At 41.8% G+C, this 16580-nt stretch overlaps 1 protein-coding gene across 2 annotated transcripts in view; it reads right to left on the bottom strand.

Annotated features, from left to right (window-relative positions):
- LOC108928679 (opioid-binding protein/cell adhesion molecule homolog) overlaps nucleotides 1-16580 on the bottom strand; it is a 52977-nt gene that overhangs the window by 23482 nt on the left and 12915 nt on the right. The window contains exon 2 of one of the 2 annotated variants that reach the window (XM_029255267.1): nucleotides 252-336. In XM_029255267.1, the coding sequence (XP_029111100.1) occupies nucleotides 252-336 (85 nt within the window). Of the gene's footprint in view, nucleotides 1-251; nucleotides 1007-16580 lie in introns of those variants that run through there. The other variant, XM_018742726.2, reaches the window with a different exon arrangement.

Below are 16580 nucleotides of genomic sequence, written 5' to 3'. Positions count from 1 at the left end.
CATGATGATGAGGGACGCACTGAGTGAAGATCCTGACGCAGATAAGCAAGAGAGCGACACGGCGGCGGCTCTGCGTTCACTAGTTAGTTTGTTGGGGAGCGCAAAGTGAAACTCCCCAAGTGCGCGATGCGATGCGATGCGATGCGATGGTGGGTGATGATGATGATCATTGATGGTGAGGCGACAGTCAGTGTGTTCCCCGGTGACGGCGTGCGTGCAGCGAGAAGCGACGCGCCGGCCGGGGCACCTACTTGAGGAGCGCGGTGTCGCCCTGGCGCACGGTCACGTTGTCCATGGGCTTGGGGAAGGAGGACTCGGCGCTGCGCGCGGGCGCTCCTGCGGGCAGAACACACAGCAGTCTTAGCGCTACCACGGCCAGGCGGCCCCGCCACGCAGAGCCCGCACGGCCGCGCGAACCCATCTCCGCTCCCCGCGCCACTTCCCGCGGAGTCCGGAGCCCCCAGCGCTCAGATCCAGGAGGAGGAGAAGCGCAAGTGGCGCCCCGCCCGCGCTCGCCGAACACAGCCTCGGGTGCGCTGGATTGCAAGAAAAAAAAGAAAAGGTGCCCTTAAAGATGTTAAAAGACGTCCAGTTGTGCGTATACGTCCGTGTGTGGTATGTTGTGGAATTCGCAAAAAAAAAAAAAAAAAAAAAAAAAAGATGCAAAAGAGGAAAAAAGTGTCGGGTATCCTAAGCTTAAAACGCGAAGCGAAGGAAGGCAGCGTCCGTGGGAAAAACTACGGAATGTGCGCCAGCCCTCCACGTGTGCGCACTTCCCGTGCAATTACTGTAACAGCAACTTGATCCTTCGTAAAACGACAGTGCTGCGTTATAGGTGCTTCATAAGTAAGTCCCCGTTACAGTTTGATATCAGATATGTGTGTTAGAATATGATGATTATGTGTGTGTGTGTGTGTGTGTGCACGCACGCACTGATCTACCAGGAAAGACAAAACAACTTGTGCTTTCAGTCCTTCCCTTGAGCTGAGAACACAACATCCTCAGCCGTTCCTCCCCCTTAACCAAAAAAAGAAAAAAAAAAAAAAAAAAAAAAATCTGTGAAACGCACAAAGATGGTCGTCATGGCAGCAGCTGACATACAGCACAAGTTTTGGGTGTGCAGGACTGTGGTTCTTGTACATATGGATAACCTGTAGTATTTTTGGAGTTCCGTGTCCTAAGTGATTATTTTGAACAAGCACAAATGCCTTTGAGGGTCTGTTTAAGAAATGATGGAGAAATTGTAAGTTGTTTAACACTGTGAATCGGTGTAACTGCGTTACATTTCTTACTGGCCCTTTCATTCTATGTAATTGTTTAAATTTCACCATGAAGTAGTTCATATAATTTAACAAGCATGTGTGACACTAATGATGGCGGTGTTAGTACCCGTGTCCTCTTAGCTCAGAGCTCTTTTCTAGCTCATCTTGATATTTAAATTGTGCCCAGAAGAATCCCCTCCTGCAAAACTCATATTCTGCAGCCATATTCCTAATCTTTAGTGATGCAATGGATAATGTGGATCTGTAACCTAATGATCTGTGACAGCAGATATGAAACTCTGAACTGGGATGGCTGCAGCTCCTTCTGTTCTTACAGGACCATTTGCTTCTGTTGTTTACACCCCTGTCCCTGTCACTCACTCAGAGTCCATCAGACATCAAAGATTAATATGCGCGTTAACCCTGAAGCTATTGAACTCTAGAAGATGAAAAACGCTGCACTGGGAAGGACGCACGGTCTCCATCCTTCACTGTCAGAACTTTCCTGTAGCAGAAGAAGCAGCACTGGGCGGAAGCAGGAGATCTCACAAATCCGCATTTTTGACGGCGAATCCTCATCTGCAGATGAGTCGCACTCATGACAGTATAACGCAACAATAACATTTTTGTATGTTCATTTAGCAGATGCTTTTCTCCAAAGTGACTTACAACACGGATAACAACAAAGTGTATCTGAAATAGGCAATCCAACCGGAGCACAATGCTGGTGTCACTTTAAACTGCTGTCATATTCTTTTTCCTCTAACATTTATAAATATTAAAGCATACTTATTGTGCTGAATACTAAAACAACATGGGATTTCAACAATGATGAAATATAAGTCTTGTATTGGTTATATGGACATCAAGAAGGAATAATTGGTATCTCTCTAGCAACATCGGTTCCCCCGACAGAACCCTAATTGGTTGATTGTTTAGTCATGCAGGAGGAAACAGACATCACATGCCCTCATTAGAGGCTGCCGCAAAGCAGAGGGTTCAGCCCCATCAAGTTACGCTAATCAAATACACAGAATGCATATGTCCTCAACATAAACAGATCACATCCAAGGATTCTGTATCCAGCATGTTGACACAAATGGAGAATTTAGTGATCTGCCGTGGTTGGGAGGCTTTGCTGTTCCTAAGCATACAGTCAGACAGGAGCACAAGAGCGTATTTGATGTGAATAAGGTGTTTTTAAGAGTTAAGACTATGTTGTCATCTTGGACACACTGCAGTGCCATGACCCTTCTTACGCCCTTGGTATAATAAATGTCTTTTTCCTTTGCGTAGAGCGAAGCACTGACTCACGACTACCTCTGGCAATGACCAGTGCCCATATTCAGGAGCAGTATACCACCTGCTTTCCCTTGATATCCTATCACAATGCTGCCAGGCTTGAAGCTCTGAATTTAGTTGTTTGTCACCGTGTTTGTTGTAAATCACATAATTTGCCATAACAGATCTATCTGGAAGGACACTTAAACGGAACTTTTATGTCACGTTGGAATGGAACAGACACCTTAAGCCAGGGAGTTGCTTAAAGAAACGTGTGTAGTGTGAACACATGACAATGTGAAACTGAGACAACTAACTTGAAACATTCAGTTTTCTTCCTCTTAATTCATCTTTCATGTCCCCAGTCAAAGTGTAGTGTACTGTAAATATAAGTCCCTCAAAATCCACTTTTTCACATTTAATTTCTGCTTAGTACAATTTCCTAATCCCTTTATCAGGCATTTGCAGGCTACACCCATTTATGCTCTGTGTTCCTCAACCTAGAAGTCTAAACCCAAATATTTCTGGGATTAATTTAGCAAGATTCACCAACATTTATCAGTTGTTGTAAGACTACTGTATTATCTCTTCTATACTTTTTCAATAGGCTGCTATTCTTGAACATTATTGTTGCATCATCAATGGCAAACTAGGGAGAGGCAGTTTTATCAGTGAGGGTCATGTCTCACACAAATCATCCTGTGCTAGTTTAAATGTACTTATATCTGGGTCATAACTGGTACATAGTCAATGATACCCAAAATCACAGTCTATTGGCATGTACGGGTCGATGACAGTAAACATTTAACTTGGCTTCCCATGACCAAGACAGAATTCTCTTTTACTTTTTGTTTTGTCATATCATCTTTGCTATAGTTCTTGAAATATATTGATTTCACTTCAAAGGTTATTTATTTTCCTCTTTCCTACACGTTTCTTTCACTGTGTATGTCTGAAGGCACAGAGATTGAAATATACGGTATATGACAGTGAGTGATGGAGTTTATTTACAAATTAAATTACTGTTTCTGCTGTCTGAGTGCACTTCATTTGCCACTATTTATCCACTATGTCCTGATTAATATACTATGGGTGTCATTATATGGACATAAGGATAAAAGACAGTGATGATCACAGAGTTAAGCCAAATGTTGGACATTACAATAATTGGTAGTTACAGTTATTTGCGGATTACTACACCTGCTGACAGCTTCAGGGGCTGTTACATGCAAACTGCTTAAGAGTGATTTAGGAGGAACCCATCAACACTGAACCTAAAGGTCTTTAACGTCACATAAAATTGAAAATAGTAAGCTGGAAGGCCCGATGAAAATTGGCAATGTTGAACTACTACACCGTATTCTAAAGAAAGCGAAATGTAAGAGAAGAAGCCACAACATAAGAAGCACTGAAAGACCATCGTTTTTACCAACTAAAGCATATGAATGCTTACAGACTGACAACAATCCTTGAAGAATGAGCAGAGTATATGTGGAGCTGAAAGCCATGCAGACCATTTGAGCCAGGTCGCTGTTATTTTGGCATGATTTTAGTAAACAGCAGTCCTAAAGGATAAAATACTTTATAAAAATTATGAATTTATATATTATTCTAAATGTTATTCAGGTGATAAAATGTGACAAAAACTTAAAAAAAAATGCATTGACAAATGAGAAAATCATAGTAACTATCTTCTTCGTAGTGCTATGTTTTTTTTTTTTTTTTTTCCAAATAATCATCCTAAAATGGGCTGTTTGAAAAGCGACCCTTCGCTTTCATGCATCCCTTTCGTGGCACTGGCCTTTTGCCCACAGAGTCTGGTGTTGCTGCAGGGTTGTTGACCTCCCGCTGACAGTAGAGATTTTGCGGAAGTAATGTTCTTTCTGATTGTTTCGGCCTCAAGTCTCAAAACAACAACTTGGTCAATAACCAATTTTTAGTACCGTTTCAAGGCTCACTACATTTGAATTGAGTGCCTGCAGCATTCTTACAGGCTTGAGCCAAGAGAAATGCTAAGCTTAAACCAAGCATTTCCCCAGTTCACATGTTAACAGGTTAGTTCACACACTTTTCAAAATGTTTTCCTCTCTTCAATTTCATAGGACCTGAGAGTAAGAATTATTCGATTTGCACTTGATTTTATATTAAATATTAAATACAGTATGTGCGCCATGTATTATGTTCTTTGCAGATATCAGTGGTTGTTTACACTAAATCTTTAATAGAAACACACCTGAAGCAAAGCAGTAGAGGTGGGAATTTATTTTGAATTTGAATGTAACGTTAAAGCAGGAAGTAACTGAAGAGAAGCTAAGTTGCGACAGGGACACTAGGGCACAGTTTCAGCTGCCCATAATTATACAGTAGATGAAGCTTCCCACAATGCACCACGCTATACTACTGCCTAGCAACATCTCTTAAAGAAGCAGCATTGTACCTGGGAAACAAGCTGAAAACATGTCTTCCAGCCCTTTTGCAACAGTTCTCAGAGATGTAGGACACTTGTGGGTTGCTTCATTTTCACTCTTCTGTCCTGTGAGTCCCATACAAATACTGACCAGGTGTACTCAAACTTTTGACTGGTGCTGTAGCAGCAATTATATGGCAGCATCACACGCACACCAACAGATGTAAGTGACAGTCAAAAATGATATATCTGTGAAGCAATGTGCTAGCTGATGGATGTTTTAAAAATAATATGAAGATGTAAGCGGCTCCGAATGCTCATTATGGCTCCAGTGAAGGATATGGAGGAAAAAAAAAAAATTTTCCCTTTATTTTCTTCTGTTTGATGAACTGAGTTTTGTGGGAAAAAAAAAAAATGTTTATATGTCAGTTCTAACAGGTTGTTCAGTATCTAATCTTCTATGATCAATACCGTTCTGTAGCCTTTTCATTACTAAAAAAAAAAAAAAACATTTTTTGGACTCTTAAAGCTGATACTAACTTATTTTTGCCAGACATGTTTATTTTATGCAAGTCTTCTAATTTTAATCTTTAATAACAACCTGCCAGTTTGTCTGGGACAGGATTCGAATTGTGTTGTCAGAATTTTTTTTTTTTTGTCAACAGAAGTTTATTTCTATTCAGAGTAATGCATGTATAAAAATGTGAATATCTCACAAATACACCAATATACCAGAGAAGTCTTTTCGACAGAATATTTCGAACTAACAATCTGATTTCACATATCATGTGTTGCCTGCGAGACACATGTGGTCAAAGCCACAGCTGGTTGGAATACTCTTTGATTTTATTTTGTTTACACATTTGGATCATTACTGCATGTATTCATGCAATAACAAGGGTCGCTGGGCTAAAAGTGGTGCACGAAGCAATAGAACGTGGCATAGTGCTAATGAAGACCTTCAGCTTGGCCCAGAGTAGCCCGGAGGAACAGCGTCATGGTCACAGACAGGAGACGGGAGGTAAGGTTTGGACCCAAGTGCGGGTGCTGTTGTGCCAAAGCAAGGGAGCAATCAAAGACTGAGGTCGGGGACAGGAAAGGATCTTCCGAAGAGCGAACGTCGTTGTAAGGGGCGAAGCAATACTCAAGAAACCGGTAAACAATCCGAGGTCGAAGAGCCAGGAAAAGCAGGAACTGTAAACAGGGAACAGGGTACTGGGAAAGCAAGACGCTGAATGTACAAGCCTAAGGAAGGGTGTTGTAGATTCCGCACCCGTTGCCGCGTCGGCACTGCTTTTATGCCGACACGGCAACGGCTGCTGTCGCTGAGCCGGTGGGTGTGGGCGTGACAAACAGAAACAGTTTTGGTAGTTTTGATTGTGGAGAAACACCAACAGGACTTTCCCACCCACCTCACAAAAGACCTCACGGGTATGGAAAGTGTAGCTGTGAGGACTTTCAACTTTGGTATTGCAGAGTTGACTGCGTGGCAATATAGTCTGACTTTAGTACACACAAGTGACATCCTTGAGTGACCACTACAAGTTGTTGGATTATGCTGAAATTTGGCTCATATCTATTTCACTGTGACAGGAATAATATAAAAGGGCGAGACTTTGAAAAACATTTTGAAAAATTTTCATTGGCACCCTAGTGATCATAATATCCAGCCTATGATTCAGTGCGCACAATTGGTTCTCCTTCTGGCCAATCTGCCCAATATTATCGAGGAGCATCAGTCTGGTGCTGAGAGAGCCCTTCATTCCTTTGGTGTCACAGTCCTTTACAGATGATGAGCTGTCAAATTGTCTGGAACAACAGAAAAGTGGCCCTTTACTTCCACTTGGACACATGCAAGCAAAGGGTCACTTTTCAAATGTCCCATTTCATATTTATTACGTTTGTTTCAGGAACCACAGCTATTACGGAAGGTCTGCCTCTATGGGTGGCATAACTTAGCTCAAAAAAAAATTCTAGGGCTATAAAAGGTGGTTTCTGGACACATGCCATTTTACTGCAGTTAGTCATAAGCAAACTCACAAATTGGTGTCAGTGGGATTTACAGCTCAGTATGCCAACTATGACGATACACAACATTCCTGCTTAGCGCAACGGTAAAATTATTGCTGAATGTCAGTAGATTTAATTTATTTTATACTTACAGGTTTATGATTCTCAAAGCATTAAAAGGTGCAGAATTTACTGAAAAGACAAGAGCACTGTGCCTCTGGGGACATGGACCTACATGTGTAGCTGGCTAATCATAAATCCAGTTACTTGATCAGCACATCAGCACGATACCTGCCTCAGTATTGTTTTCACAGCACATTTTACTTCTAATAAAACATTTTCCCACTTTAAATAACTGTCCATTTAAAGGGTGGTATTGATGGGAATTCTATCCCTAGAAGCATGAGACAGAAATTAGGGTACATGCTGGATGGCTCCAGTTTAAAGGAACAAAGGGTCTCATTTTGAACCCATAACCTTTGTACAATGAGTCAGTGTTACTACCCACTGAGCCCCCATGCTGAGTACATACTTAATACTAATATATTTTGTATGTAACCATAATTACTCACAGATAATTTGTGCCAACAGTTTTAGTGAAGTGTTGTACACATGCATATAAATATACAGTTGTTAAACCATGTCCACAAAACACCTGTGTGACATCAGACACACATCCAAAAAAATAACGTGTTGTCTATCATCCTCTCCAAAATGTATATATTTGTTTATGAACCCATTACAGGCAGAAACGTGAGTTTTATTGATTTTATCACACCGGAGTTATGACTACCCTGGATCTAATTTGAAAATAATCTGGGAGGCTAATTAAAATATGGAGTAAAGGCAATTAACACTTATTGATACCGACAGCTATTATGAATGCAGCTAACCACTGTTATGTTTTCCCGTTTGATATTTTCTCAACACTTTTATGACACTTCAGAAGAATTATACATTTGAAAACTGATCCATGTTCTTTGTAGATTGTGTGCTTACAAGAGACAGAGCCTTGTCATGAGGCGGGTTTGAACTTGATGGACAGCTTGGGCTAGGTTTGACAGAGTGTGAGGTGAGCCCAACGAGGGTACTGGAGAACTCCTTGTAACCAGCTCTTTTGTAGAATATGGGTCCTTTCCCCCATTGGTTTTGGGAGCTTGATTGTGGTGACTTTCTTAATAAAACCTGCTGTCTCTGGCCTCTGTGCTGCCCTAGAGGCCACCTCTGCCCATGACAGCATCCATAACTTATGTCATTCAGGTTATTAAATCAATCAGAGAATAGCTTCAGCAGATACTATTTCTTGCCTGACGCACAGGTCATACTCCTTTTAATCTGGTATGCTCACGTCACCTGAACTTTCAAGAGAGTGCTTGTGCTTGAACTAAGCACAATGGCAAAAGAATTGTAAAGTGTAATCTGCATTAAAAATGAATATCTGTGGCACGTGTTTTTAATTCGCCATCCACATTTCTGATGGAAAGAGTTTGACTTTGCTATTTATGTGGCACTATTTTAATTCCGTTGAACTTAATTTTATATATTTTGTTGTCAAAGGCAGTCGTGTTTTGCTAAAAAAATCCGCCTAAAAATGCAGTGTAGTTTTAATCATTGATGTTGCAGTGATTAAGGCACACGGAATAGCAGCAGCGTTTTAACAATTCAGTTAAAAATTTCCTCAAGCTAAAGGAGTAAATGTCACAGCTACAGACACTGGATGAATGTAACTGATGAGTAATCCTGGAAACTGGGGAAACAAGATACTTACTCATCCCGAGTATCACCTCTGAGCAACAGGGAGACAAACCACATCTGAAACCGAGTCTGCAGAAACAAGTCACCCTTGACTTTTGAAAGTCTATATCATGAATAACTCTGTCAGCATCTAGAAGGTTCACTGCCTATGTCTGGTACAACAGTTTGATTCCATGAAGGTTTTGTCTCAAGAATTTTCTGTTTCACCCCCCTGCAGAGGCAATGAAAGTGCCATTGAATGTCACCACGCAAGATAACGGGGAAGCTGTTGTTTCCCGTAAAAAGGAAATGTAAACCGGACATGTTCGGATAAACTGGTTGTGTTGTATTGATCAGAAAAACAGAGGAACGGTAATTGACTCTTCAAATGGGGGTACCAATGAGAGAGGAGATGAATTGATGTTGTGTAACGATAATACCTCGAGTAATCATTTATATCAGTGGGTAATGCCATATCGTCCTGCAGCACACGGTGATGGCGATGTACTCAAAGCCGTTTCCTGACTTCAGGCTGCTGTTAAACGGAGTGGAACGCTGGGGGAGCCAGGTAGAAGGACATTAATAACCATAGCCTTGCTGCATATGATTACCCAGCTTCAAGGTACAGTTGTGATAGAAGCAACAGGGTGTGCTGTCCTTCTCAACATCATTAACACATGCCGAAATTGCGCATCCATTTCATGTTCAAAAGGAAAAAACTTGCGCAGGTGCAAACCCACATGAAAAAAAAGTCTGATATTCATGTGGTCTTTCAACCAAATGTCTCATTCTGAAGAAAAATTAAACATATTTTCAGACAATTTTAATAAAACTCCCAGGTGATCCAACAACAAAGCAGTGGAAATCGGTCCGCAGGAAGTGCCAGTGTAGACTTGCTAAATGTCAAGACAAAATATCTTTTAATTTAAAACCAGCATGTATTTTTTCACATCTCAGTATTTCTGTTAAAATCACAGTGGTTTTCTAAATACCAAGTGTTAAACAGATTCTGTTTCCCTTGACAGCTCAATCTTGCCCACTCCTCCTCCCACAGCACTTGGCGGTGCAGAAACTATAAGGCATAACCGGCTTCATTAAGTTGGTCAATATACTCAAAATCAAAACAATGTGCTAGAAGTCACACTGCAGCATCATTGGATAGATTTGCTGGAACAGGACCAATTTCTGTATTTTTCATGTTTTGATTTTGCCCCAGCGTTTGCCCTTGACAGCTTGTCTCTAACGGATGGGCTTTAACATCATGGGTGGGCTTTAACAACGCAGTTTTAATAACCATTTGTGCAGGAATGAGGGCACGCTGCAATATACTGTGTGTGCCACTGTCTCGGGGCCTGTGTCTGTGGGGGACTGTGGACACCAGCTGGCCCCCTCGCCGTGTGGGATTTGACACCAAATGCACCTGGCAGCCATGTGGAAAAAGAGCCTGGGCTCAGTGTGCCCGCCGGGCGCGATACGCTGGCCTCTGCGTCCATCCAGCTGAGGATGCGAGTCCAAGCTTTGTCACGCAACATTACACCCACAAGACAGGAGCAAAGGAGAAGATCACACATCACTCCTGGAGAATGCAGTGCCCACAACACAACACAGAAGCGTAAAGGCACAACTGTGGGTGTTGATTAACTAATTACTTCACATGGCTGACCCCCCGCGTCTACTACTGCTACTACTACGGTAACAGAAGCTGTCCGATGCAAGGTGCTAATGAGTTTAAAATAGAAGCATTTCTTCGGCTGACTTTTCTCTTGTTAACACTTAAGGCGAGATTTAGTACATGTTATTTTAGTGTAAAGTGTAGTGTGTGTGTGTGTATATTTTTTATATATATATATATATATATATATATATATATATATAGGGGGTGCGGTGGCGCAGTGGGTTGGACCGGGTCCTGCTCTCCGGTGGGTCTGGGGTTCGAGTCCCGCTTGGGGTGCCTTGCGACGGACTGGCGTCCCGTCCTGGGTGTGTCCCCTCCCCCTCTGGCCCTACGCCCTGTGTTACCGGGTTGGCTCCGGTTCCCCGCGACCCCGTATGGGACAAGCGGTTCTGAAGGCGTGTGTGTGTGTGTGTGCATCCAGAGTGGCACAGCAGGTAGCCTCCGAGATCCTGGGCTGTTGTCAGTTGTCGGTTTCAATGTAACTAGGTCCGTGTAGAGCTTCCGTGTTCTTCTCATGTTCACATGGATTACCTCCCACAGCTAACCGATCTGATGAATCGGTGACTGTAAATGGTCTTTTGTGGGTGTCAGCGAGTACCCGTGTGCTTGCCCCGTGACAGACTGACATCCTATCTAGGGTGTATCCTGCCTGACTCCTTACAGTAACACACTACAGTGACTGTACATTGGACAAGCAGTTATTGATAATGAATGGATGGATATGTGCATGTGTTTGTACAGATATTTGTATCGCTCCTTAATGTATTATTTTTAGGCTTCTGATGAGTCCAGCATCAGACTGATGTTATTTGTACCTATCAAAGAGCAGCACAGCAACAATCAGGCTGATTCACTGAACACTTCAGTTAATCACTTGAAATCAGAGACATAATTATTGACAGGGATGAATCAAGCAGCTGCGTTTGATTCCTCCCCACACCTCCAGAACAAAGTGCTGCCTGGTAATCATTTTCTGAATTTTTGATGACAACAAATGCTGACAATAGCAATCAGCCGAACATTATATAACATAAAATATTGCGTAACTTTGCAACATATAGTGCTGATATCAGACACATACACCCTCAGAAAGGAAGTAACATCCCATTAGGTGGTCCATCCTGTTTGCTCTCTACCGTTTTGTCCTCCAGTTCTTCCACAGGCTGTCTGACACAGAAAGCCAGACAGAAGCTGCCCTATTCTATGACCACGGTCTCTAGGCATCTGCGTACACAACGTTCCCGTTAGACCTGGCTGCGAGGCTGTTTATGGAAAGTTACTCTGCAGTCTCCATCTGATAGTTCCATACGAATGAGAGAAGTCAGTTGCAAAAAAAAAAAAGAAAAAAAAAAACTTTTAAATATATATTATTTTTTATCTAAGGCTACATCACATCTGCCCAGTGCCAGATAAGGAGTCAGAGCAAAATTCACATTGCAAGCAAATCTGTAAGTCTGATTTTGCAGAAGTATTTACACAGTATGACATTTCTTGTATGAAGAATATAGACTATATTAATCATGCAGCAGGACAGCAGCATTGAATTTCCATTGAGTTTGATAAAATTTGATTCTGGTGACAGATTATTGGGTTTTGTGGTACGTTTGATATCATGTGTCGACTGAAGGGATTATATTAGCTGGAGGTTTGCGTTTCTTGTTTGTTCAGCCTTGTGCAAAAATGTAGTCTTCAGAGAAGAACAAGCAATATTTCAGAAAGCTCCATTAGCCAGATCAGTGGGCTCTTTAATTAGATTAACTAGACTTTTGCAGTTTGTATTTTGACGTTGTTTGTAAGCATTTTTTGACAAAAAAAACTCCCTTTGCGTAAAAAGTTAAACACTGATAAATGTTCATACTACTATTTTTTTTAGAAAAGACTAACAAAAGAGTTTAATTTCAGAACAAATGACCCATAATCTAACCAATTTTGGCAGTTCAATAGGAGATGTACGATTGTATTAAGACACCGGTTTCCATGTGTGAGCCATTCCAGAGGCTCCATACACGTTGCCTAGGAGGCTGATCGTTTCCTGGAGACGTAACACAGCAATGTTAAACTGGTCACAGTGCCGCGACCATCCGAAGCACCACGAAGTGTGAAGGCTAAACAGCATCACACTGTGAAAGAGTGACCAGCACTACCCTTGTGCAATCATGCATGAAAAGCCCACAACTAGACTGAGTTCAGGACTAAGCTGGCTACCATTCTGTCATCTACCCAGCAAAGTTCTGCTGGCAGCAGGAGGACCCAAGTCTATTCGTCAACCCCGCTGTAGCAAAATGCAACCAAAAATATGGAAATGGTCTGAAATTCACTTCCTATTGTCATTTTCAAAACCAAATTATACTGCTTTTGGAGCAAAGTATCGGACCCGGCAACAGAAGGCTGGCATGGTGTCCCTAAGCTGCTACGTTCAAGATTGAGGACAAGTTTCCAAACAGAAGATCTGAGTCTATTGAATTGTGGTGTCTTCTGTAACTAAATTTACAATGATCATATGGAATGATTATGGTGCCATCACTCTAAATTATAATGAGCTGAATATTTGGAACATTCCTGTTTATCTGTGCAACACAATTGCAAATACTTACAAAAATTCTAAAGTAGAAAAGCTAAACTAAGCCCTGTAACCTAGATTGATGAAACTGGAAATATGGTGGTCGTATTACTCTATGAAAGGACAAGGTCTAGGAACTGCAACACTCTCATTACAAGAAAGTTATTTTTACCTCCATTAACTAAGTATAACAGAATGAATTTTTACACAAACAGGAAAAGTAAAGTTGAAATATATTAACAGTGTGTTTTATCATTCCCAGAAATGACTTCATTCTCAGCTGCCATTTGTCATCCTAAAATAAACCTTTTACATGCCAGTGACCTCCAGTCTCAGTTGACTACAGGGTCCCTCAAACCAGAGCAGCTTTCAAGGGCATATGGTAACATCCATGAACTTTAACATCTCCAGCTTGACTTCTCATATTCTTTTCTGGGACACCAACAGATGCGATTCTGTTAGTGTAGCCTCAAATACAGCAGAAAAGACACCTTCCTTCCTCAGAAGTAAGCCTTTAAAAGTCATAGTCAACTTCATTGTCACTTCCACAATATGTTTGGAACATAGATCAGAGTAATATGGCGTTTCTCCAGGACCACGGCGTGACACAGAGGACAACGTATACAACATATACTATTACGGTACAATTCACAATACTAACTACTAAACTAAATACAGTAAATAGAAATGTACAATAAAATGTACAATAAACAGAAATGTAAACAGATTTAATAGCTGTAATGCAAAAAAGTGAGTTTTTGTGCAATGAGTGTTTAGAAAGCGTGTTAGTGTGACTTAATGTAGGTCGATGTGGAATATACTAAAGAAATACAGCAGTTATACTTGGGATGGACCCCAATTTACAATTTCATGGTAAGTATTTTGCTCAGGGGTACTATAGAGGGAAAGGGAATTTAAACCAGGGTCATTTTGAGTCCAAGGCAACAGCTCTTGTCGCTGTGTTACCTGCTGCTCCTGGATAAACTGTGGACCCGAAATGATAAGCAAAGTAAATGCTAATCTGAAATCTACATGTCGAACCCAAGAGTCAGACCGTTTCAGTCCATTCGGGGTGAGTATTGTGAGATGAAAAGCCTGCTGGAGTGACAAGTATCCTCTAGTTGTACGGTATAATCTGTTTTTTTTTTTTCTGTTCACTTGTCAGAAATGTTTTAATACTTTGACACAAGTAGGTTGCCATGTCTTATGTTCTATCTAGAGATAAACAGTGCTGCTGTGACCCCATGTGGAGTGTACTTTTACTGCAACATTGGGGTATTACGATCTCTGCGACAGTGGCTTTAAGACAAAAGGGCTGTCATTTGGCCTCGTCATAATGTGAAAAGGTGCTGAATTGTCACTGATGTAATTGTGCACACAGGTTACGTTCAGTTTCACTTAAGCATTGCGTACTGTTGTTATTTATTTAGTTTATGCTGGTCAGAACATATCTCTAGAGTCCTAACCACACAATGGGACTGAAATATTTTCAAGTGATATAGAAGCAGGGACACAATGCCCCAAGTACACCACTGACCTAAGGTGAACATCTATTCTGTGTTTTGTTTTTTGCTAGGTGGTTTAAAGGGTCTCACAGAAAGATTGCCAAAGTAGATGAGACTCAGGCCAGATGGACCTGGTGCAGAACCAGGGCCCTAATTTAACACTCGGGTTGCTCAATTCCCCTAAAGGCAAAGACACAGCAATGATTTCAGCAGCCCGATCCACAGCCAGAGTCCCCAGTACACCTCCTCTCAGGTCATCAGAAACCGGCATGTTATTACACAGGTCCTGAGGCATTCCTTTACCCAGAACACCAGAAGGGCAAATCAATTCTGCGGACAGATAGCTGTGTTCACTACCAAGACATTAGTTTCACCCGTAATTAATGCTGCAACCCATCAGTGCACATTGTCTCCCCATGCTGAGGTTTATAGAGCCCTGGAAAACCAAGAAACAACTGTGTCACAGTATGTGAACAGCACACTGTGCTAATAGCCCTGGGATGTTTCATGTGCATTTCAGCTGTTAACAGAACAGGTAGAAACATTGAGCAGAACACTGAAAATTGGTTTCGACATGGCTCCTGCATTATTTTATGCCTGTAATGTCAAAGAATTGCAGTACAGAGACGCCTGTTGAACACACACCCAGGAAACACCCCCAAACGCTGCACAGATTGAGCCAAACTCGAACCCAGACCCAAACCCAGGACCAAGGAGCTGTGATGCACCAGAGCTGCAGACGCTGATATAAAAGGATGTAAAGAAAGAGATGTGTTGTTTCTCAACTTACTGCGTGGCAAAACTCAATTCTTGTCCGAGATTAACTTTTCAAATTGTTAAAATATGGAGTAATTTAAAAAACAGCAAGTCTTCCATTACGGAGGCATCTGGATCGCCTACAGCCACTCAGATGGATGAGGCTGCAGTTTTTTAATGAACTCCTCTTTTCAGCATGTTGTGCTTTTATCTGCCTCATCAGTGGTAATGCTAGTATTACTCATATTTATGCTAGCATTTCCTTTGCACTGCAGTTGGATACAGATATGGCTGAACATGTCAGAATAAGCCCTGTGGACTCAATCTTTTCTCTATATAACCCAGAAATGACTCTGGATATGTCACTTAAGCATCCAGATGTTGAGGAGCAGAGTGAACAGTATACAGTGCCTGTAAAAAGTTTGAGCACAGCCTGGCACCTTGGCCAGTACCTGAGTGGGATTAGATGGAGAGAAGAGTGACAGCAAAACAACCCGCAAATGTCTTACATCTCTGGGAACTGCTGGGAAGACATGGTAGTGGAGTGGTTCTAGCTGTCACCACAGTTTTCTGCTGAAACTTGTAAATTGAATGTTACAGCAAAGAACAATTTCTTGCAATATCACATTCATTCAGCTGATACTTTTTTCCCCAAAGCAACTCACAATTATTTACAGAGTTAGATACTTTTTTTTTACTGGAGCACTTTAGAGTAAGTATCATGCTCAACAATAGTAAAGCTGGAGGTGGTACTCAAACTTGCAACCTCTGACTCTAAAGCCAGCAGCATTAACCATTATGCTACCAGCCACCCCAGCCATACCCTTCCCCTCCCCCAATTCCTAAACTTATGAATGAAACTGAAACAGCTGGTAGTACCCCTCTGGCTGTAGTACCCCTCAGCAAGGTACTTACCCTAAAATTACTTCAGTAACATTACCCAGTTGTATAAATGGTTAAGTAATTGTAGGTAGACTAACATTATAAGCTACTTTGGAGAAAAGCATTAGCTACACGAATGTAAGCGTCAATTCCTGCCTTCATCGTGCTCAGATCACATGGTGATCCTAAACTTTGGCTGAGCTTACAGACGGGCCGAGCGCTTCGAAAGGAGAGACGGTGGAAGGCTGAAGAATTGCAGCACGTTCCTGCTGCGGATGCCTTGTGCAACTTGTCCCATGCCATCGCCATCGTCTCGCAATTAAACACAGCAGTTCCCGGTTACACAGCTGAACATACTGAGAAAATAATTATGCAAGTTCAAGCAAAAACATGTGAGCAAGCAGATTTCGGAATGCGACGTCTGTGAAACTGCCGGTGGAGGATAAGCGGACGGCACGGAAAGATGGGAAACTGGTCGGTTGCATGAACAGTATCTTCAAGTGCTCTC

This window comes from Scleropages formosus, chromosome 10 (genome assembly GCF_900964775.1).
Source record: "Scleropages formosus chromosome 10, fSclFor1.1, whole genome shotgun sequence".
NCBI classification, from domain to species: domain Eukaryota; kingdom Metazoa; phylum Chordata; class Actinopteri; order Osteoglossiformes; family Osteoglossidae; genus Scleropages; species Scleropages formosus.
The sequence above is the reverse complement of the archived record's forward strand: the minus strand, read 5'-3'. Positions and strand labels throughout refer to the sequence as shown.